We start from the raw sequence: 24,140 nt of genomic DNA, 5'->3' as shown, positions 1-24,140 counted from the left end.
TGTGAAAAAAAGCGGTTCACTGACTGCACAGAACTGCCACAAAGCGCCACAGTTACGTTTGGGATAATTTTATTTTTAATACTAGTGTCATTTGAAAACATTGTGTTTTAAAATACAACAACGAGCACCACAAAACCATTTAAAGAGGCGCATTCAGCAGTCTCCTTGACTGGAAACAGTCAAAGTAAAATTATCTCAAATGTATGGCGCGCTCTCTTAATTTTATCAAATGATAATAATCACATCTATAAATTTTACAGTCCTGCTACTAGGCTTTTATTCAGACTAAAACCCCTTTAATTCGAGTGAGAAAGCTTTTTTTCCAAGTGGCTTTTGCACATAATAATAATACCGCTACATACGCATTTTGCAGCATTAAGGTTATTAATTGATCGTTGATTTAAACGACGATCGATCATGGAAATGATCTTGACATCCCTAAATGCAAATGAGTTGGATGGAAACCTGGCTATTATCTGCATCAAACCATGCTTCCGAACAAATGTCATTCACCATTCTGGGCAGCTCCAGGACAGCTGTCTCTCCGAGCACGGTGCTGTCTGTGAGCGGGGCGGAGAAACATAGCCCTCAATCACGCTGCAGCGTTTGTGAGAGCTGCCAACTTCTCCACCCCATTTACAGAGTGAAATTCTCTGACTACCTTTATCTCCCAGGACTGCTGTTGAATCTTCCAAAAGTTTTGGCTTGGGGTTCTTCACATGCGGCAGCAGCACTTTCCACCATACCAATAACATGGGGCTGCCTGTCGACGTGCCTGACTTTATATCAGCGCTACTAAACATGGATATCAGCCGATGCCGATATATAAAAAAAAAAAAGACAAATATCTGCCCGATATCGTCCGACCAATATATCGGTCGACCTTTAGTTTGTACAGTATAAAAACCATTACGCCTATGTGATGTCCCCACTTTTCACAAAAACAAACGTGTGTGTGTGTGTGTTTATTTATGTATGTATGTATTAGTGGTGTATTGATATATGTATGTATGTATACCTGTAATTCATGCTTCTATTTCCATTTTGCAAAAAGGATCGTCCTGATAGAAAGCAAGTCACAGACTTTACTGAAGGAGGGGTGGCATGCAAAATGCTATTTTTATTTGACGACAATAATTCTGAATAAAATATACAGGAATATATTTCATAAACTACTTTTATTTAATGCATTATATTATGTCCAGATTCTAGAGTTGAACCGGTTGCAAACTTCAGAAGGCAACCATTTAATTTATTATCAGTTATCATTAGTTGCCAATAAGTGCATCCCTAAATTAATTTAATCTCTGCATTTTAATCAATACTTATTTAATCAAATCTTATTTGGTAGATCATCCATCTCCAAATTGCCAGGCTGTGTCATTGTCCTGCAGTAGGCATTGCATTGAGTTTGTCTAACTATAAGGGATTTTGAAAGGGGCCTTCACAGCTGAAAGCAGAGAGAATGATCCTCGCCGCAAGTAATGTTCGTCTCTTTTATTGTGTCAGCCGTTTCTGCTTTCCCCGATAGGTTTCATGGATAATACATTCATTTTGTGGAGTAGCTTTTGTTGAGTTTTAAGCAGAAATGCCACTGACATTCTGGGTTAGGAGAGGGAATGAGGGACAGAGAGGAGGATAAAGAGAAGGTGAGTGCATTAGAATTAGTGGAAAGGAAGATGTGATATATTTGTGTTTAGACCTTGACCCCAGCTCAGACGTGTTTGTATGTCTTAAGTTTTTAGTGCTTTTTTTAATTCCTTTTCTTTTTTGATATTTCTTCTCTTTCCTTCAAGCAAGTGAAATTAAAAGGGAAAATAGTTTGTTACCCTGGTTCACACATTCATTTAGAAATAAAGGAACAACTCCTATACTTCGTATTAATACCAAGGTAGACATTTTAATGAAGAGTTCCCACTAGGTCCTTTCAAAAAGACGGAGACGAGGAGAAATAGACATGAAATGTTTGAGAAGCTTCTCTTGATTTGCACAGCAGTGGGATGACAGGATGGACAATTGTTCAGGCTCTCCTACTGTTAAATCAATGTTCTTCAAAGACACACATCCTCGAGCTCATGGGGTGAGAGGATTGACTGGTGGCAATCAAGGATCCAAATGAATGCTGCTACTGCTGCTGCTTTCGTTGAAGTTTCCCTTTTTCTGCCTTTCGCAGTGTGTGTTTAGTAGGGTTTAGTTTGAACATAAATGACATGATGTTGGAATTAATTAAATCACAATTTAATTCATGTATCAATATTTGCTTAGAAATAATTCAGTGACATAGAAAGAGAGACTTTAAAAAAAAGTATATTGCGATTTATTTCGGTTTAAAATAAGCCTATCATGAATGTTAGTTGAGCATTTGTTCTGTAGCATCTTAGCAAATATGTAGAATTTTTATGACTTTGTGTGAAGTTTAAAGTCGTTCATCTTTGTCGATTCTGTTTTATTCCATTGCAGACCTTCTGCTTGTTTCTGAATGCAAGAGACTGTTTTGTTTGTAACCGGCTCTGTCATCTCATTCTGTGATACCTGATCTCATTCAGGAGATCTGATTATATGGAGTAGTTAGTTTGAACACTTACTGTATAATATGACATACAAATAAAAAATTATTATTTGTGCTAAATTAACCTTAAATGGACAGCCCTAGTGTTTTTATATTTATAATTATTTAATTTTTTTTATGTTTGTAACGTTTGCCAAAACGAGCAACTTTTAGTACAATAAAGTATTAATTTATATATTGTTAAAATAATGAATATAATAAACATATGATTCATGCATATTTATTTTATTCCTCTTTTTTAACTACATAGTAGTTTTTTAGGCAGTATTTCTTGAAACAGAAAGTTGCATCTCTAGGTTTGTTGGAGTTCCTTCTTTATCTAATGACTTTCCCTGATGAATGATTGATGTGATCGCATTAGAGCAGTCTGAGATATTTTTAGGTTTGGCGTGTCATCACAGTGACACTGTTGCAAAGTTAATGTGTTAGAAAAGAAGTCAGGCTAAAAGTGAAATTGCTTTCTTATACAGATTCTTACGACTTACTTTCTTGTCTTAGGAGTCACTGCTATGTTAAAAAAAGAAGAGTTTAAAAAAATAGATATACTAGTGTTGGGTTATAGGTAAAGTGCATTTTTACTTTATAAAAAGATTTCTTTTGATGTTTTCTCTATAATACCTGCAGTTCATGTGACACCGTGTCTGTACAGGACCGTGGTTGCATGCAAATAAATTTGGGGGGTCGTACCCTTGTCCTTGCTCTTGGATGCAGGTCAGGGATTACAATTTGGTAGAAATATGGAGAAAAACCAACAACCTGCAAGTAATGTGATTTACAACACAACCAACCGCTCATAAAAGATATACCAAGGTGCAGTTTTCATTTTTACTTTTCAATCTTGCATGACCTTTGCTGTCAACCTTTTTCTCAATAACCGGCCGCATTGGTCATGCAGCTCGAGGAACGGCGCTGGACTCGGAATCTCAATGGCTCAGGGAACAGAGGGCAAATAAGACTCGACAGGCCACTGGTGTGTGCTGGAAATACTCTCCCATATATCACAAGAACCGAGAGAGCGAACCAACCTTGGCCTGCGTATGAAAAAAATGTAAGGTGGGTCCAATCAAGGATGTTTCAGAAGACTCTCTTGATTGAATTGCTCTTGGAAGGCGAGCACACATATTAAACCCTGACTCCTATTAAGCTTGGCCCTGTAATTTCAAGCAGCCTTGTCTATGTGAAACGAATGGTGATTCATTTATACCTCTTCAAACAGGTTCAGTCCTGTCAGTGCTGGTTTAGCTGAAGGATATCGAGAGCCAGCTGGCAAATGTCACTCAAGCTACTTGCTACTGCTTGCAATCTCAGCATGCACTGGAAGTTCTGGGCTTAGCCATCTGTGCCAAACTGCTATTTCTGTGGATCTCACAAAATCCTGCATGTTTTTAAAGTACTTGGAAGCAATGGGAATAGTAAAGGAATGATGATTTTCCAGTCGTACATAGTTCCTTTCCTGTAGAAGGATGATAAATGGCCATCATTAGGGATTAGCTTGAGACACACTCAGATCAGGCATCCATGGAAAGAAACTGGCTCCTCTGATGTGCTTTGTGACAACAAAAGTTAATTCTGATTCTGCTATTGGCCATTGAATAGTAGTTGGTTCATTGACGGCTGTATCAGCAGCAAAACCGGCTCCTGGTAGCCCTGAGATGCCACAGTTTGTTGAATTTATGATTTCCTTGTATGACCTTGTAAAGCAAGTTAAATGGTTTTATGAGTCCCACATGTGTCTTGTGCTTTTTATTTGATATTCTTAGAACTGCCCACATGCAGCTGTTCTCTTCTGGGTGCATTGTTTTTGTCCCTGGTATCCCACCAACATGGTATCACATGTTGGTGGGTAGAGTTTTTCCTTCATTTCCTTTAGATTATGTTTGTGGACTATAATTTTCTTTATTTTGTTTTTGGAGGTTTCCCCTGAAGAGTACAATTAAAAAAAAAACTAAATAATGTGGTTTTGTTCTGCTTCACTGTTATTTTAGCAATTTATGCAAAATATATGCTTATACGAACTACTATAGCATTTTATATACACATATTTCAATTGAATTTTAATTAACTTTCATTGTATTTCAGCTTTATTTCAGTTAACATAAAAAATATATTTTTAATAGTTTAATTTTACATAAGGTATAGCGTAGTAGTTCATATGTTTGTGATTTAAAAAAATAAAAAATAAATTAAAAGAAAAAACTTTGTATGAGGATGATAGTGGAATTTGGAGTTTTACCATTTTCCATCTCTGAACTAGCTTTGGGATAGAATAACATTCTGTTATACTGTGGTAAACTGAAAGCTGCTGTTGTTGGGTTTTAAAGATTGAGGTCGACAAACAGGTTGCGTAATTGCAAGGTTTTTTTTTTTTTTGCTGTAGACTATAGAACGTCAGGGTTGTGCAATCCACAAAGTAGCATGATCTCCACTCTGTTGTATGTAATCTGTTAATCATTAATATAATTAAAAACATCAGTGCACAATTTTCCACACCACAATCAGTCAAGCTCATATCACCAGCAAACATACACTCATTTACATCCTTCTCTTCACTCTCTGAGGCAGAAATCTCCAAGCTCATCCTTTTTAATCATCCTACTACTTGTCCGCTTGATCCTATTCCATCTCATCTTCTTCAAGACTACTTAAGAAACCCACCCTCAACCCATCTCTTTTAGAGAACTACAGACCAGTTTTTTTTCTTCCTTTCATTGCAAACACACTTGAACAAGCTGTGTTCAACCAAGTCTCTGAATTTCTCACATAGAACAACCTCCTTGACGGCAACCAATCTGGCTTCAGAAGTGGACATTCAACTGAGACTGCCTTGCTCTCAGTTGCTGAAGCCCTAAGACTGGCAAGAGCGGAATCCAAATCTTCAGTATTAATCCTGCTTGATCTGTACACTGCTTTTGACATGGTTAACCACCAGATCCTCCTATCAACCCTACTGGCAAAGGGCATCTCAGGAACCACACTTCAGTGGTTTTAGTCTTACCTGTCAGATAGGTCCTTCAAAGTATCTTGAAGAGGTGAGGTGTCCAAGTCACAACATCTAACTACTGAAATATATTTCAGATATGCTCACTGGATATAAGCCTAACAGACCACTCAGATCATTAGGATCGAGTCAGTTAGAAATACCAAGGGTTCACACAAAACAAGGGGAGTCCGCCTTTAGTTACTATGCTGCCCGCAGTTGGAATCAACTTCCAGAAGAGATCAGATGTGCTAAAACACTAGTCACATTTAAATCTAGACTTAAAACTCATCTGTTTAGCTGTGCATTTATTGAATGAGCACTGTGCAATGTCCGAACTGATTGCACTATATTTTCACAGTTTTTTTATTTTATTTTATGTAAAATCATTTTCTGTTTTAAATTCATTTTAAATAAGTACATTTTTTAATAATTTTAAAAGTTTTAAAATTGCTTGTTTTATTCTTATTATTTTTCTTCATTATTATTTTACTTTCTTTTATGTAAAGCACTTTGAATTACCATTGTGTACGAAATGTGCTATAAACTTGCCTTGCCTTGCCTTACTGGGGTGCCTCAGGGCTCATTTCTTGGACCACTTCTCTTCTCTGTCTACATGGCATCATTAGGTTCTGTCATTCAGAAACATGGCTTTTCATACCACTGCTATGCTGATGACACTCAACTCTACCTCTCATTCCATCCTGATGATCCGACGGTAGCTACTCGCATCTCAGCTTGTCTAACAAACATTTCTTGCTGGATAATGGACCATCACCTTCAACTCAACCTTGCCAAGACAGAACTGCTTGAGGTCCAGCAAACCCATTGTTTCATCACAGTTTCACCATCAAGTTCATTAACCATAACTCCTTCAAAAACAGCCAGAAGACTTGGAGTTATGATTGATGATCAGCTGACTTTCTCAGACCACATCGATCCTGCAGATTTGCTTTATTCAACATCAAGAAGATCAGGCCCTTTCTTTCGGAACATGCTGCACAACTCCTTGTTCAAGCTCTTGTTCTGTTCAGGCTGGACTATTGCAATGCCCTCTTGGCAGGTCTTCCAGCCAGCTCTATCAAACCTTTACAATTAATCCAGAATGCGGCAGCAAGATTAATTTTTAATGAACCAAAAAGAATACACGTCACACCTCTTAGCACTGGCTACCAATAGCTGCTCGCATAAAATTCAAGGCATTGATGTTTGCCTACAAAACTACCACTGGCTCTGCACCCATTTACCTAAATTTATTACTTCAGACTTATGTGCCCTCTAGAAGCTTGCATTCTGCAAGTGAACGTCGCTTGATTCTGCCATCCCAAAGAAGCACAAAGTCACTTTTACGGACTTTTAAATTAAATGTTCCCTCCTGGTGGAATCCCCAACTCAATCCAAGCAGCTGATTCCTTAGCCATCTTCAAGAATCGGCTTAAAACCCATCTCTTTCATCTTTATTTGACCTTCTAACTGTAGCACTCACTATTTTAATTCTATTAATAGAATTTTTATTCTATTCTTAAAAAAATCTAACTACCTTTCTAATCTTTTTGTATTCCATTTTCTTTTCATTTATTATGAAATTATGTATATATATTTATGTATATACACACACACACACAGTATATAAGACCTCTAACACTAGCTTGCTCTAAAAGCATCTGCTAAATGAATAAATGTAAATGTAATAGACGACAGCTGTTGCAACGGCCCATTTTCTTCTGTTTAGTCCGCTTCAGAAAGTTTGAGCAGAGATGAAGAGGTGAAACCCTTGAGCCTGACTTAAACTAATTAAGTCAGTGCCTTTTACCCACCCCTGGCACTGAATTAAATCAGTTCTGATGTGGTCCTTTCTGCCCATGCATAAATTTTCCTCTCATTGCAATCAGATCAAAAATCTGACAGCACAAGTAGTCCGTGAAGACGTTTTGCCTGGCATCCTGTTATCCACTTTCTTCAAACTGATTTATATTGCTCCCCTGTTGATTATATGAGGAAAATGAGTCCGCGAAAGAAAACATGCATATAAGTGAGAAATTTCTGTGCAGATGGGAGCTGTGTGGTACAGTGTTAGGTGATCTATGACATGGTTGGAGGGAGAAGATGTACACAGTTTGATCAGTGGTGACATGCCTCATTTCAAAAGAATATACAAAATAGAGAAAATGTATTTGAACCTAATTTTTTTTTTAGTGGCAGTTCACTACAGCGGTTGAATTTAGACACGCAACCTCTCATACTGTAAAGGCTTTTAACATGCCGACAGTCAATTAACCCTTTCTAAGAAGTTGCATGACTACATTCAGACCCATTAAAACAGTCATCAAAGCAGCGCTTTTGTAACAAATCCACTGGCCTCTCCAGTACATTTCAAGACAATTACTGTTGGATTACAAATCATTATTATGCATGGTCTGTTGCTAGTTTTTGTAAGGACTATGGTAGTTTTGTGCAATTAAAGGTTATGGTTGGTATTTTGCCTACTTATTTGTTCAATATCTGTCAGTTAACCTATTGAAAGTGTGCACTTAGTATCTATTTATCCACAGAAGCACATTTGATGGTCTTTGGTGGACATAAATCAGCCTAATTATAAAGGGCTTTTTGATGGAATAGTCTTTCAGACAGCCCACTGACTAGCTGATTTTGAAAAGATGTAATTTTAAAAGTCCTTTGTGTGGAAGGAAGCAGGTTTTTTTTTTTTGGCAAGAACCCACATAAAGAAAAAAACAAAGTCTCATTGGCATTTAAAGCTACAGTTTGTTTAGTTTTTATTTGTTGTTTAAGAACAGGTTTATGTTAAATAGATTAAACCTGCATGATTAATTCATTAAATAATGCTTCATTCTCTGCAATCAGTTTTAGACCAAAAAAAAGCATTAAAATGTGTTTAGACTTTGTGATCCGAATTTCTAGCCATTTATAAGTGATAATTACTGATCCACTTGCTAATTTGGTATGGTACTGTATAAACTATGAATATCTGTTACTAATCTATACCCACTAATATTCCACTGATTATTTTATCCAAAAAAGTGTTTGTTTCAGCTGGGTACCATTCTCAGGTTTGGAGTACAAAAATATTTGATATAATTGTATTATTGTGAAACATTATTTGTAATGTAATTTATTCCTGTGATGCACAGCTGAATTTTCATCATCCATTTCTGCAGTCTTCAGTGTCACATGATCCTTCAGAAATCATGATTTGCTGCTCAAGACACATTTCTAATTATAACCAATGTTGAGAACAATTATGCTGCTTAATATTTTAATATTTACATAATGTGTTTGTACGTATATAAAAAGACACACATAAATATAAGAATTTCATATTTATATATTTGTTATATATAATAATAAATATTCCATGTTTCTTAAATATATACATATGTATATATATATATATATGTATGTTTATGTGTGTATTTATATTTACATATATACACTACACGCGCACACATAAAGTATGTAAACACAAACGTTTATTTTGGATGTAATTAATCTTAATTAATAGTAATTAATTGATTTGACATATTAAATCTTATATTATTAAATGGTTTAGAGTTTGTCGAATCAAGGAAGTAGGGTCCAATTTGGACTGTAACCAGACTACACCACTTCTTTTAGCTACACACCTCCATTAGGAGCAAGGACGGTGATGGGAAACCTGGGGTGATGAGGATATGAGTGGAGGCGGCTCTTCCATCACAGTGAGCCTCTGTCTTTGCTTTTCCTTGTCCTTTGGGGCTTCAGAATCAATGGTTTTCTCCTCTTAAGGTTGCCGTGGATTGAACCCCTAACCATGCCATGATTCACAACGTCACCTTGATGATTCAGCCTCTCCCTCTCACTGTAATGATGTGCTACGCTTTGCCCTGTGTAAAGATATATGACTTGTTTAAACTGTGCTCTCCAAGGGCTGCTTGGAGCTCAGGACTAGAGTAATTGTTAGCAGAGTGGTAGCAATAAATCAAAAGCCATCTCCTTTTTTTTTCCTTGTTATCCTCTAATATACCACAGTATGACTAGGGAGAACATGGAATATTGCTAGAATTTGCTTGCTTCTATCCTTGTGTCCCTAAGGATGTGAACTTTGAGTTGAGTGGGGAAAGCTCGTTTCAAAGTTTGCAATAGGAAGTGTGATCGATTCGCTCTTTCCTCCACAGTCGGCTGGCAGCGCTGACAGCTCTGGTGGCAGAATGAGCCTGCTAATGTCCTAATTGAGCTGAGTGCTCAGGGTTAGAATAGCATCAGCTCCGGGCACCAAAACCACACAATTCACAGGAACTAATGACGTGGTGAATCATGATTTATTAGTTCAAGTAACCCAGAGGATCCTCTACACATTTTGTTTTTCTTTTAGAAATATAATTGAATGACAAATTTATGCATATGGGAGACTTGTGTCACAATGATCGTTTTTACGAAATAAGCTCAAAAGAACGACACCACAATGTCGTAATTACCATTGGGGAAACTTGAGATATTCTTTGATCTGTGGTTGATGGTACTTAATAAGTTGGCACTGGGTAAAGCAAGAATTACTATTGCTCATAGTGTTATTGATTTGATCTATGCATGCATTGTGTGTGTGTGTGTGTTTCTCCTTCATAATTGTATATGTATATATAATATATACGGTACATATTTATTCTTTTGTCAACCTGAATTAATTTTGAAATAATTATATGATTAAAGATTGTTTTATTTTTTATAATATAATTTAGTATTATATGATATTATGTAATAAACAGAAATAAGCAGAATATAAAAACAAAACTCTCTTTATCATATAAATTCAGAATTAATAAAAAAAATTTATGTTATTTGTTATATGTTATTTACATAATTACATATATTTTTCTTTTTTGACAGATTTCTGTTTTTATACTTTATAAAATAGAATAACAATATATAGTATACAAACACAATGGATTATATAAACCTGTAAGACCTTTGCTCATCTTCGGAACACAAATTAACATATTTTGATCAAATTTGAGAGCTTTTTGACCCTGCATAGAGACAAAAACCTACAAAGCCCAGAAATAGGAAAAATAGTCAATGCTAAAGCTCTTAGATATCATCAAAAATATCTTAATTTGTGTTCAGAAGATGAACGATAGAACAACATGAGGGTGAGTAAATAATGACGTAATTTTCATTTTTGGGTGAACTATCCATTTAAATTTGCCCGAGAAATAAATTTTTATTACTAAAATCCGAGCGGCAACCTCCAGCTCTCTCTCGTGAAGCCAACAAGCAAGTGACTAAAACTGTAATTCATTGACTGGCCACTTGAGGCTGGCTGCTGGCTGAAAAATGTTAAAATGGCCAACTTTACAGCAGAAAAAAAACATGTTTACAGACTGGTGCAAAAAATTATTTTTGTATATATAGCTAATTTTACCCTTCATGACAACTGTGAGGGGGATGAATTTTTTTATAACTCATTCGTTTGAATTATATTAAGACTTAAAGTTCTGTATAATTAAGGCCGTGGCCACTTGAGTGACAGGTGGTTTGCCGCTTCTGACACTGCAGTCGCGCTAGGTGGGTGTGGCTTCAGCAGCTAGCTCCCGCCTTTTTGCCCATTTTCGATTGTGGTGTCACGTGGTGACACGCTGCCAAGATGGCGACGGCCTGCTCTACACACTTTGAGCTTCAAAAACTCTCTTCAGGAGACTACGGGTGATGTTACGGACACTATCTGCATGTTTTTATACAGTCTATGCTAAAATCACTTAAATGAACATTAGATCTGATCTTGGCAGTAAGAACAGTAAGAACAATTGAATTGTCTGAGTGGGTGTGACCATAGACTGTATAAAAACATGGATGTAGTGTCCGTGACATCACCTGTAGTCTGCCGAATAGCGTGTTTGAAGCCTAAAGTTGGCTTTAATAGTCATGGATTGTCTTGTCAAAAGGAAAGATGTATTGAGTGCCTCCAGGCTGGACTATTATTTACTTCCTGGTCCATTTGTAAACACTCCTTCTACACCTCTAATGTCGTCTTTCTCTCAACTTCTCTCCTCAGATCCATAACCCTGACAAACCTCCCTCTGAGACTCAACTCGGTGAGTATCCAAGCGGCTTCTGTTTCCTTTCACATCCTGCAAAAGTCAACAGGACTGTGAGGAGCTTTCGAAAGGTACCAAAATCCCACTGAATTTTTTTTTTTTTTTTTTTTTTTTTATTTATTTTTTTTTTTTTGATAGGGACAATGCTCATTGATCAACAGACAAGTTACTTGCTGTAAACAAGCCAGAGTTAGCTACAAGTGCTAGTTTCCATCTGTTGTCCCTAGCCAGATCTTAACAGGCACCCTAAAATACAAAAGTCAATAAAGATACACTAAAATACAGTAGCAATGTAATAAATACAGCAGAAATTTTAAAACAATATGGGCATACTCTCAAACAGACAATATGTTGTTCACATCATCAACCCTCAACTTAATTACAGTATAAAGTAGATACAGTATATGAACAAATAATAAAAAAAAAAATATATATATATACATACATACATACATACATACATACACATATACACACACATATATATATACATATATATACATACACATACACATACATATATATATACACATACACACATACATATATGTTCATAAACTTAAACATTTGGTGTATGGTTACAATTATAATTATCCCTAATCCAAGATTTAAGCTGGTTTTTAAAAGAGGAGAGACTATTACACTCCCTTAACTCATTGGGTAGGCTATTCCAAAAAATTGTAGCTCTGACAGAAAAGGCTGTATTTCCAATCCTACTTTTTCTATATTGAACTATGCAGTCCCCTCTGGTGGTTGCTCTGGTTACTCTATTGACCCTATCTTTCTGTTTTATAAACTGGCACAGTGGTGGTGGAGCAAGCCCACGGAGTACCTTAAAGACAAGACATGCGTCAGCAAAGTGTCTGAAGTTTTCAAAGCTAAACATATTGTGTTTTTTGATTATGTGACAATGATGATAGCTATTAGCCTTACAGTCCAATGTCTTTAATGCCTGTTTATAGAGTGACTCCAATGGTTGCAATGTTGTTTTATTGGCTTGCGACCAGCTTGTTAAACAATAAGAAAAATGTGATAAGATCATCGCATGCAAGAAAAGCTTTGCAGCCTTCAATGGTAGATATGATCTTATATGCTTAAAATTTGCAAGATTAAATTTAACAATATTGGCAACCTTTTTTGTATGCTTTTTAAAGGAGAGTTGTGAGTCTAGGATGATTCCCAGATATTTAAAGTCAGATACCACTCTAACCTTATCTTGGTTAACAAATACCTCAGGGTCATAAGTCACAGTAGTTTGTTTTGTCAAATACATACATACTGTTTTACTTATGTTCAGATGTAAGCATGAATTAGTTAGCCATATGGATACCTTGCTCATGGCCTCAGTCAGTTGGTGTGCAGCTTGTTGTTTATTTTTAGCATGCACGTAGAGGACTGTGTCATCTGCATACATTTGTAAATGTACAGATGGACAAACAGTGGGCAGGTCATTTATATAGAGACTGAACAAAAGGGGGCCCAGTATAGATCCTTGAGGGACACCTATTCTAGAGTTTAGATATGTGGATTGAGTGTTGTTAATGCGTGTGCTTTGTTTTCTGTCAGTTAAATATGATTTCATCCATTTAATTGCATTCCCACAGAAATTAAAGTAGGATAATTTTGACAAAAGAACGTCATGATCGACGGTGTCAAATGCTTTTTTGAAATCTAAAAATATTGCACCCACCACGCCTCCTTTATCTAGATTCATTTTGATGTTCTCGATAAAAAAGCAGTTGGCTGTTTCCGTGGAGTGATTACTTCGAAAGCCAAACTGCATTGGGTGCAGTGGTGTATGGCCTTTACTAAGATGAGCAGTCAGCTGTTTCGCCACCCATTTCTCTACTACCTTGGATATTACAGGTAGTATACTGATGGGCCTATAGTTCTCTACTAGTGTTTTATCACCGGCCTTGAAAATGGGGGTTACCACGGCTGTTTTCCAGGAACTTGGGAAAATACCTTGTTTAATTGATAAATTAATTAAATGTGTAAGAGGTATAATTAAAGACTGTTTATGAGTTTTAAAAAATACAGAATCAAGACCAAAAGCATCTTTAGCTTTTGAGTTCCTTAGTGAATTTATGGTATTCTCTACCTCAAGTTCACTAATTTCCTCAATTCTAAAAACTGGTTTGTCATTATCAATAGGAATGCTCACTATATTACTAGTAATGCACTTCTGTGCCAGTTCCTCAACTGATTGGATAAAAAATTTGTTAAAAGTGCTTGCTATAATATCTTCTTCTCTGGTTATGATTCCATTTAATTTCAGTTCAAGTGCCGGTGCGCAGTGCTGAGTATCTTTACCAATTAATTTATTAAGATTGTTCCAGATTAATTTCCCATCTCCCTTTGCATCATCAATTACTTTTATATAGAAATCTGCTTTGGCTTTCCTTATGTTCCTTACTACTCTATTTCTGAGGGATGTATAGCTATACCAGTCACTTCTGAGTCCTGACTTAAGTGCAATCTTTAGTGAGGAGTCTCTGTCCCTCATCTGTTTCCAGAGAGCCTCATTGAGCCAAGGTTGAGAATTTTTCTGTCTTGGTCTGTGTGACATTCTTCTGTTATATAAGGATATTATAGTATTAATAGTGCTTGAAAACATATTGCAACTGTTCTCTATATCTTCAATAACCAGAAGATCAGTCCAGTCGATATCATTTAAGGCAGATTTGAATTTGTCCATATCATTTTTAGGAATACTCAATTGATGTTGTTTCACTATGATTGTTTTCTTAAAACGTTTTTTGGTGAGTTTAGTACCTGTCAGAGACTTTGTCTTATTTTAGTACCATTCCAGTCATGTAAGTCTGTGTTCTCATCATATTTCATTTTATGTTTCTTCTCGACCAACTGTAAATATCACTGATGCCTCATCTAAAGAGAAAATGATGAGGTTTATTTTAGATGGCTTTAGCCGGCGCCACTCTCCATGCAGCAGGATTAGATTTTAGGGCACAGCTAATTGATTTGGGTCAACGTTTGCAGTGCGCTGTACGTGTGTTTGATATTTCAGTGTAGCGAGGCGAATGAGGGCAATCCGGTATGATGTAGTCACGAATGAACAGATTGTAGGGGTTTATTACAATACTCATAATTCTGCCTAAAGTTGCTAAAGGTGCGAAACAATTTGAATGAAACGAATGACCTCTTTATCCCTAGTAACCATTACAGCTAAATTGATTCTGGTGTTTTGCTTTTCTTTTGTCTTTAACTGGACTAAGTGCTCTCAGCATACTAATTAATCTAAAGTGTGTAAAGGTCAATTATAATTTGCTGTCGCTGCATAACAAAGGAAATCTCATTGGATGAGGCGGGAGATGGAAGAGAGAAATGATCAGGACGTGTTAAAGATGAAAGTAGATCAACAGTTTGAGTATAAACTGATGCACAGATTTGATTTTATGATTTATAAAAAGCAGAATAGAGTTAAACTGTCTGTTTAAAATGATCCGTTGTTTGACTCAAAACCAGGCAAGTATGACAATCAGTCAAGTTCATGAAGTGGATTTGGAGTCTGTCAAAAAGTAATGACTTCTATACATCAGACATTTGAAGGAGGTCTGAAGTGCAAAGATGGTTTTATAATTTCACTGAAGTCTCATTTTCAAAAAGGTACTTTTTGAAAATCTTATGTCTCAGCCCGTAGTATGTTTAAGAAAACTCTGAGCTTCTTCTTGCACCAAGCATGTGACACAAAACAATAACCTTTATGGTTTTGAAGTTCTTTTCTTTTTCTCATTTGTCTCCCAGAAGTGGTTAGTTGCTTGAAGCGCTTTAGGCGTATATGTCAGGGAGGCATTCGTTTGAGCTTTGTGTTCTCATGTAATGCGCTCTACAAATATAGCGAAAAGTCAAGAGCACTAGCATAATCTGTAAAATTATTTCTGGATATTGTCTGCGCAGCTAAAAATATTGTAGACCAGAGTCAGCCTCATATCGGAATATTGAAAAGTAGCTTGAAATGCATCATTCCTCCAAGAAGAAGCTCATGTGGAATATTTGAGTGTGCTTGATCTCAGCTATTGTTTTTGAGAAGGGTTTGAAGGCCTGCATGAACTCACTCGCCATCGAAACGAGACCCAGCAAAGCAAGCCAATCATGCTTCCCGAGTCACCCAGCACTCCAGAGCTGTAGTGCCCAATGCCTCTTCATCCCTGTGCATAACAGTCACTTCACACAGTTACGGTTGCCATGGCAGTGACTTCATATCGGCCCTGTCTTATCTTTTAGAAAGTCAAGAGCCCTTTTTTAAATCTAATGAAGCGTGAAGAAGAGTTGGATGGAGTGGTTTGGAAATTATGGGTTATTTGAACATGTGGAAAGGGATAAAAGCATACTTTTTTTTTTTTTTTTTAGTAAAAGAACTGTAAAATTGAAAAGTGATGTTCTGAGGTGTCCTTGAGAATGTTTATGTATCTGATAGAATTTAAATTTTTGGTGAACACTTTTTTTTTTTCACACCATTGAAAGTCTTCTCAAAACTCTCATATGGTGCCTCGGGAAGGGTAAGATAACAGTTCCTCCGGGTTTTATTTTCAAAACGGAGATTTTTCAGGGGGGTTTTGAAATAAGGCTTTAATGATGTCGGTTTGACTGCAGTCCCTCTGAATCTGAAAAAAGAAAAGAATGTTCTCAAAATGACAGACCTATATCTAATGATGGATTAAAGGAATAGTCTACCCAGTCATGAATTATTTTTGTCATTATTTGCTCGCATTGCTTTATCTAAAACCTGTATGATATTATTTATTATATAGAATGGAAAACAATGTTTTCCAGAATGTCCAAGCTCAAAAAAATAAATAAAAAAAGATAAAAATCACCAGAAGATACAATTAAATAGTTTCCGCTTCCTTTCTTGCTTTGCCTTTTAACATTCAAAACCAACACAGCTTTAGCTTTCTAACATCTCTTTGGATCAAGATGGTGCAGCAGGGTGAGGATGCAGCAGGATGACCGAATTGTTTTTTGTGAACTATTCCTCTAATAAATTATTGGTTGACAAACACCAAGTTATGTTTCAAGTCTAGAATTAAATACTGTACCTAGGAGATTTTCAAAGGCCTTTGCAAACCTTTGCTCTTACTATCAGTGGCTCATTTTTCAATATTATTATATCAGATGTGTCTGATGTCTCTCTTCATCATGGTACCTCTCTGGAACATCTTCTGTTGGATGAATTGCATGAAAAATAGCTTTTGTAGATAAAGGCCAAACTGTAATGCTGAATTACCCCAGCTTTACTTATGCTTTATACAGTTTTGATGGCACTTTAGATGGTTTCATAACACAACACCGTGTTTGGGTTGGCATTTGTGATTTCTAATGTGATTAAGTCTATAATTATATTTAAGACCCGAGTCTTGTTCATACTACAGGGATCAGGGATGTCAGATTTATAACTTGCCTGTGTGCCAAATTATTAGGAGTCTTTGCAATTTGTGCCTTGGTTATGACCGATATTATGCTGTCTGAAGGCATGCAGAGCACTGCAAATTCTTTAGTTCAGTTGAATAATTGGTTTGCTATGATGTATGGGGAGATTGGGGTAAGATGTGTCAGTGGATGAGCTGTGTCGCCACTTTAATCTAGCAAAGTGCAGTTGTCCGTCTGTCCGTCCTTATCTCTCTCAATCTATCTTTCTCCAACTCTCTTTCTCTTACTGTCTTTCTCAAACTGTCTACCCATTCATCAGAGCTGCACAATTAATCATTAAGAGATCACAATCTTGATTCAAATCTAAAGGACAGCAATTCGTCTGTGTCTATTAAACCTTTGACAAAGTCATACCATAACATTCAAGTCTGGTTCGCACTGCCGCTGACACAGAGAGAGCAACTATCATGTTTAGCTGTGAAACAGTCTTTTCAACTACACAGTCTTACAATCATTTATATTATCACAGAAGTACTGCGATAAAGGTTTATAGTTTGGATATGAACACTGATGTCTATAGTAGTAATCAAAGTAGAGCAAGTCACGTTTTGAAAGTAATTGGCTTTTCAAATAACATTTCAGTGTCAGTTGCATTGTGACAGATTCATCCAGTAATGAAAAAATGACGTATTTATGAGTGAGTCATTCATTTAAATTAATTCAGCATTTTTAAATGGAGTGCAGAAATTAATATTTTGTCACTATAGCTTCTAGTAAATTACATTATTTTGTTTAGTTCAGAATCATGATCTCTATTTGAAACAAAACAAAGAAAACATAAAACATCTCAACCCTCTCTCTAAGTAACTCCCTCTTTCTCTTTCTAATTAACTATCTCTCTTTCTAACTAATTAACTGTCCCTCTCTCTATACTAATTAACTAACTTAATTAACTAATTAACTAACTATCTTACTAACTCTCTTAAATAATCACCAACTCTTACTTTATCTAACCCACTCTCAAATTATTACTAACTCAATTATCACTGAATAACTAACCAGATAACTCTAATCATCTAACTATATCTTGAAAATAGGGATGTGCACGGATAGTCGAACATTCGAATATTCGTTCTGCTCTAATTATTCGATAAATAAAAATTATATTCGAATTTCGCAAAAAAAAAAAAAAAAAAAAGTTCACAATAAAACCTAATTTGGTCAGTTTCTGTGATTCTCCACGGCATATTTGAAGGTGTATGCAAGCAAAAAATAATTAATGAATGATTAAGGGGCCATTCACATATCGCGCCTAATAAGGCGTGGAAAAGGCTATGCGCGCCACTTTCTCCTTCTTTCCAAAGCTCTCGGGCAGAAGCGCTCCTGACTCGTTCTCTCCATGAAGACGCGGAAATTTCAGCAAAGGATAAATGGATTTGCAGCACAAAAAAATCGCTTTCAGTAGCTCTGCTACTAAATTTATTTCAAAATGGCAATCCATATACAGCTATGATCAGCTGTTCCTTCATCTTGGCTGAGCTTTCAACGTTGTTACAGGAAAGGATGAAGCTGAATGTTTAGTTCTTGTCACATGACCTGCGGTGCGCTTGCGGCATTCAGAAAAGTAGAGATGTTTTTAACTCGATGCTGTGCGGACGCGCCTGGAAAAAACGGGACCGCGTCGCACCGCGTGCGCATCGCGACCGCGTCGCTTCCATTATGAGCGCGCATACCGCGCGCCTACATTGGAAATAACGAACTTGAGCATGCAAAAGACGCGATATGTGAACGCCCCCTAAAAGAACTGCGGTCTTCTACAGTACTTCAAATATGCCGTGGAGAATCACAGAAAGTGATCCAAGAACATTGTTGCAGCATCTCTCAAGCAACGAATAAACACCGCTAACTTGGAGAATGCAGTGAAAACTCCTCTTCTCGCGTCTGCCCTAGACCCTCGGCACAAACATCTCAGGTTTCTCGATGAAAACATGAGAGAAGTAAGAAAAAAAAAAGAACATTTTCCTTGATGCGAGTGGTGCGGATGCAGTCGCCACGATGAAGCGGATGCAATGCCCACTCGTCGGAAAAGGCTGAGCCAGTTCTCCAGCGATGATTACAGAGAGTCCAGCCGAGACGAGTGGGAACAGTTCTTGCTGGAGCCATGTATTCCACCAGATGAGGATCCCATTCAGTGGTGAAACGAAAACACGAAGCGCTTCACAAAACGTATTCGCTTAGCACACCGTTATTTGTGAGTCCCGCCAACGTCTGTGCCATCAGAGCGCGTTTTCTCCGCGGCCGGCCTTATTGTTAACAGACTAAGGAGCCGACTTTCCCCCAATCATGTTTACATGCCCGTATTTCTTAACAAGAACATTTGAAACAATAGAAAAAAAGCAAAAAAGATTGCTGACAGTTTAAAAGTTAAGTGTAAGCTACATTCTGTACAATAGCCTAATTGCTGCAGGCTGCTTTACGTTTTTTCTTTGTTCACCTTTTTTTTTTTTTTTTTTTTTGCTTTTAATCTCTACTTTTGCTTGTTTGCACGCATTGTTAAAGGTTTTCAGCTACAAAACACGATGTGTAATGTTCAAGCTTATTGTAAGCTTGTTCAAAATCACGAAAACAAATGTTTCTGAAAAATAACGTCTGACTCATTAAACTTAATTTAAATAAACGAATATTCGAATATTTGTTTTTTTTTAGCTCAAATATTCGAATGTGATATTTGTGGAAAACGCCCATCCCTACTTGAAAAATTATCTCTCTATGTCACTCTATAATTCTATAATTTTTCAAATTATCTCTTTCTCTCTCTGTAACTGTTGCATGTCACAGATTTAATCGTTCTGGTGACATCATGAGACAGAAAAAGAAGCTCAGCCACTTCACGTCTCCCTTCCTCCTCATCACACAGTTTTTCTTATGTCTCTCTGAACTCAAGTGACCTGCTTTCTTTTCTGGGATCTGTTCAGAAAAGCTGATGGTGTTGCCTCTCCTGAACAGCTCTCATCACTGCTTGTCGCCTAGTTATGCGAAAACTCAGATACGTTCTGAGCAATTAAAGTGCTTTTTAAAAAGTGGCGGAGATCATGTTTACTCAATCCACTTCCTTGGAGCGGTGCATAGTTTAAGACCTGATAATGAGGCTCACGGATTTGGAATCTTTTACAGTGGAGCTGCCTTCAGGCGCTGAATTATTGATGCAAAGTAGGAGGTTTAAAACTGCCTTCAACGTTCATTAGTCTTTGGATGAGATGTGTACAGGGGACGGAGGCTGCAGCTTTATAATGAGCATGATTAAACCAGCTCGAGCTCCCTTGCCTAAGTTCAGGTGTTTGAGTCCAGGAGGTTTTGTGATGTCCAACCCTTGCTGAGAATCATAATGAGTGTTATTCTTTTTCCTGTTCTGCCAAAAAAGTCTGCCTCTCTCTGCTTCCCACACACACACTTTTTGTCTCATTTTATAACTAACACGTTTCCTCGCTCTTTATAAAAAAGAAAAAAGGTTTTGTACATCACTAACCTTTCCATCAGTGAGTTAAAAATATATTGACCCATTGAAAAATGGAGAATTAAATAAAAAATTATTAGACCAATATATATATATATATATATATATATTATTATTTTTTTATTTTTTTTTATTTTTATTATTATTATTATTATTATTATTTTATTTATTTATTTATTTTTTTTGAATATATTATAAATACAAATATCAGTATTATATAGGAGTATTAATATAACATCATATAAACCGTCCTAGTAATCTCAAGACTCCTCTGTTTCCTGTATATAAGTGCACCTTTTATGTAAATGCATCAGATGGGCTCAGATGAACACATTTGGCTTAATTTTACAGTGCTTTCTTAAGATTGATTAGTTAAATAGTCGTTCAGGTAACCCACTGACCATTTGTTTTAAATTCGTATTTAATCATAATTCATATAATTCCACTGGAAAGCTTTTCATCTTAAATCTAAGATTGGTGTATATTCCGTTTTTGCATTGATGTCCTCCTGTAGCACCCGAGGGGGCCTTAAACCTGAAGGGTTATTTTATGCTCCAGCTGATATAGCTGGGCTTTTTTTGGAGTGAATACTCAAGTTAGCTTTTCTTAGCTTCCTCTTTCATTCCACCTCTCCCGTCTTATCTCTCTTTTTTAATCTTTTTCTTCCCTATCATCCTTTGATAGCTTTCATTCACTCCCTTTCCCTCTCTAGCTTTGACTCTTTTTCTTTGAACAACATATTACCCCGGTGAGTCGAAAGGGATTGGGCAGCTTTGCATACAAACTTGGATCACTCCAAATCATTCCATCTACAGCAGCACAATGATCTGAGTCACTGGAGCACAGCCAGTTCTACACTGAAACAATCAGCTCTGGGCCAGGATGCGGAACGCCACTGCTCGTGGAAATGAGCCATCGACAGCCTTTCTTGTCTCTCATCACCTGCCACTGAGCGGGCAAAATCCACTCTTGACATTCTCATTGTTCCTCTATACGGCTTAATGGCCTCTCTTGTGTGGCTCTGTCATTTAGAAAGATGATGTCTGTTATTGTTAAAGCAACACTGAAGTCAGGAGTAGGCGAAAAATTGTGCCATTATTCTTCACATTGTTTTTTTGCTTTCCATCTGGTAATCATTGTCATTCGTGATTGACTTGTTTGACGGAACAAACTCTCACTTCGGTTTTTTATTCTTTTGGGCTTTTTGCCCCCAGTTATTCCAGTTATCATTGTTGGTAGACTGCTGCTTATTTGTACATTTGCCAAGTCTCAGAGGAATAGTTCATTGAATGAACATTTTGGCATTACTCACCCTCATGTTGTTCCAAATCTACATGACTTTCTTTCTTCTGTGGAGGAAAAGAAATTAAAAAGACTCGCTGCTGGTTGCTCTTTTACATTTAATGACAAGACAGTTACAGAAAAGCTTCACAAAAATATGCAAATGCACTATAAATGTATAATACATTTAGTCGATATGACACATGCTATTCCAATTCTTCTGAAACCATGCATTAATTTAGTTAATTAAACTAAGTTAATTTAAGTTTTAATTTTACTGATAAAGGTTGTAGTTATATACAAATCTTTCTGAATGATTCAACTGAATAATTGAAATCTGACTTAAAAGAATGATTCATTCACAAACAGAACATTACTGCGACAAAGAGAACTAGGGAAGATGTCAAGATTTAAAATGAATAACGTTTAGGACTTTTGGAACACACATCTATTCAGTGGCTTCAACCCATTTTAATACTAATTTGGTGTGTTTTTATCCTTACCGAAGCGTAAAAGCTTCAGTATCCGTTCATTGTAAATACTTATAAAGAGTGACCGGCATATTTTCCTATTTCTTTTCCCCACAAAAGTCTGTCATACAGGTTTGGAACATCATGAGGTTGAGTAAATAATATGAGAATTTTTCTTTTTTGCTTGAACTATTTCTTTAAGGGTACTGGATCGGGTTTTCTGCACCCATTCTGCTGACGTTCAGAGATTTGACAAACCTCCAGCGGGGGCACAAGGTGACTGTCCTTTACGCTTCCAACCACCACCTCAGGCAGTGCAAACTGTCAGCAGGAGTTTGTGCCAGGTGGATGAAGAATTCCACCACACACACACACACACACACACACACACACCCTGAACGCACACATCAGTTTCTTTGCTTTCGATCAGGCATGAGCAGTGCTATGCTTTTATTGTTTAAATCTGTCTCCATAACCTTCTGACTGATTTAGGACTCATTGGGTCTGCATGACTCCAATTGATGTCATAAATGTTTTGTCTCTGGAGTGAAGTCCAGAAAGGAAGAGATAAACTTGAAATGGTGGCTACTGCCACTGGCTACAAGTTGCATGTTGTGCTCCCTACTGTTGCACCCTGAAACATCACCTCTAATTACTGTACTTCAGTGCTGAACATCTGCGGTGGACACTCTGATAGAACTTGTGAGCACACTTGGCACTGGAAAATGTATTATTTTTTATTTTTTTTCACTCTTCAGTGCCTGCCATATGTCTGATCTGTCCAGTCTTCCAGAATTTTGCTCTTCAGTTTGAGACTGTATGAATGCACAATAAAGATTTTAGCTTTTTTAGCTGATCCAAGTGTAGCAGGGTACCACCTGAGGGTACCCCACCTGACCACTTGCCACACAAGCACAGTGTGTGGTGTAAATATAAATTAAAAAAAATGACTTACATTTTTTACGTAGTTGCATTTTGTCAATCTGTTTTCAGTCTCACATTTTATTCACCGACTTGTGCTACCTGATTCACCAGCCTCTGGGGATAAATGTGCTATTTTCTCTTCAACTTTTTGTCTCATTCCCTTCTTCCTTTTCTGTCACCTCTATTTCCCTCTTTCTATTATAATACATAAGCAAACAAGATCATGTCTGACTTTGTTCTGGTTTGCTGTAGAAATAATTAGACTTTCTGCTGTCATGTGGTTCAATCTTGTTGTGTCGCTGGGGGAAAGAATCTGATTGGTTCCTGAGTGGATGCAATACCATCTATGGTGGTTCATTTTTAGTGGGCTGCCACACTCGCATTTATCAGAAGCCTCCACCTAGTTTTAAAATCTTGGCTTTTTGTTCATTAGCATACTGGAAAAGGTAAATCCTGTTGTGTTAGATAAATAGGTAAATAAATAAATAAAGATTGGCAGCTGTGGTTGTCAAATCCTTGCTGTAAAAACATGGTGACAGTATTTCCAGCAGGGTTTTTTTTTTGTATCCACAGTATATCAGTAAACCAAATATACAAACCTTTCTTGAACTACTCGCATCTATTTGCTTTAGTATTATTTATATAATATTGTATTATAATAATAATTATTATTATTAGTTTTTATTATTTATTATGTTTTCTTTTTTCTTTTAATCAGAGTTTTAGTAATTTTATGTGCTTTTAAAGTATTTATATTTTACTTTTAGTTTTAGTCATTTTAGTATTTCAACAAATTTATTTTCAGTTAGTTGCCAAGGCAACATTTCTAATTTTCGTTTATCAAGTTAAGAACTTTCATCTAATATTTTGTTCTGTTAAATATAATTTTCTGTGCATGTGGTGAGGTTGCTAGTTGTAGCATTTT

The 24,140-nt window shown here is 36.6% G+C and overlaps 1 protein-coding gene across 2 annotated transcripts in view; it reads left to right on the top strand.

Annotated features, from left to right (window-relative positions):
• Window positions 1-24,140, top strand: part of b3glcta (beta 3-glucosyltransferase a) — an 86,985-nt gene that overhangs the window by 21,436 nt on the left and 41,409 nt on the right. For both annotated transcript variants that reach the window (XM_059534237.1, XM_059534236.1), the window contains exon 3: window positions 11,593-11,632. In XM_059534237.1, the coding sequence (XP_059390220.1) occupies window positions 11,593-11,632 (40 nt within the window). The remainder of the gene's footprint in view (window positions 1-11,592; window positions 11,633-24,140) is intronic.

Source organism: Carassius carassius, chromosome 41 (assembly GCF_963082965.1).
Source record: "Carassius carassius chromosome 41, fCarCar2.1, whole genome shotgun sequence".
NCBI lineage: Eukaryota > Metazoa > Chordata > Actinopteri > Cypriniformes > Cyprinidae > Carassius > Carassius carassius.
The sequence above is the reverse complement of the archived record's forward strand: the minus strand, read 5'-3'. Positions and strand labels throughout refer to the sequence as shown.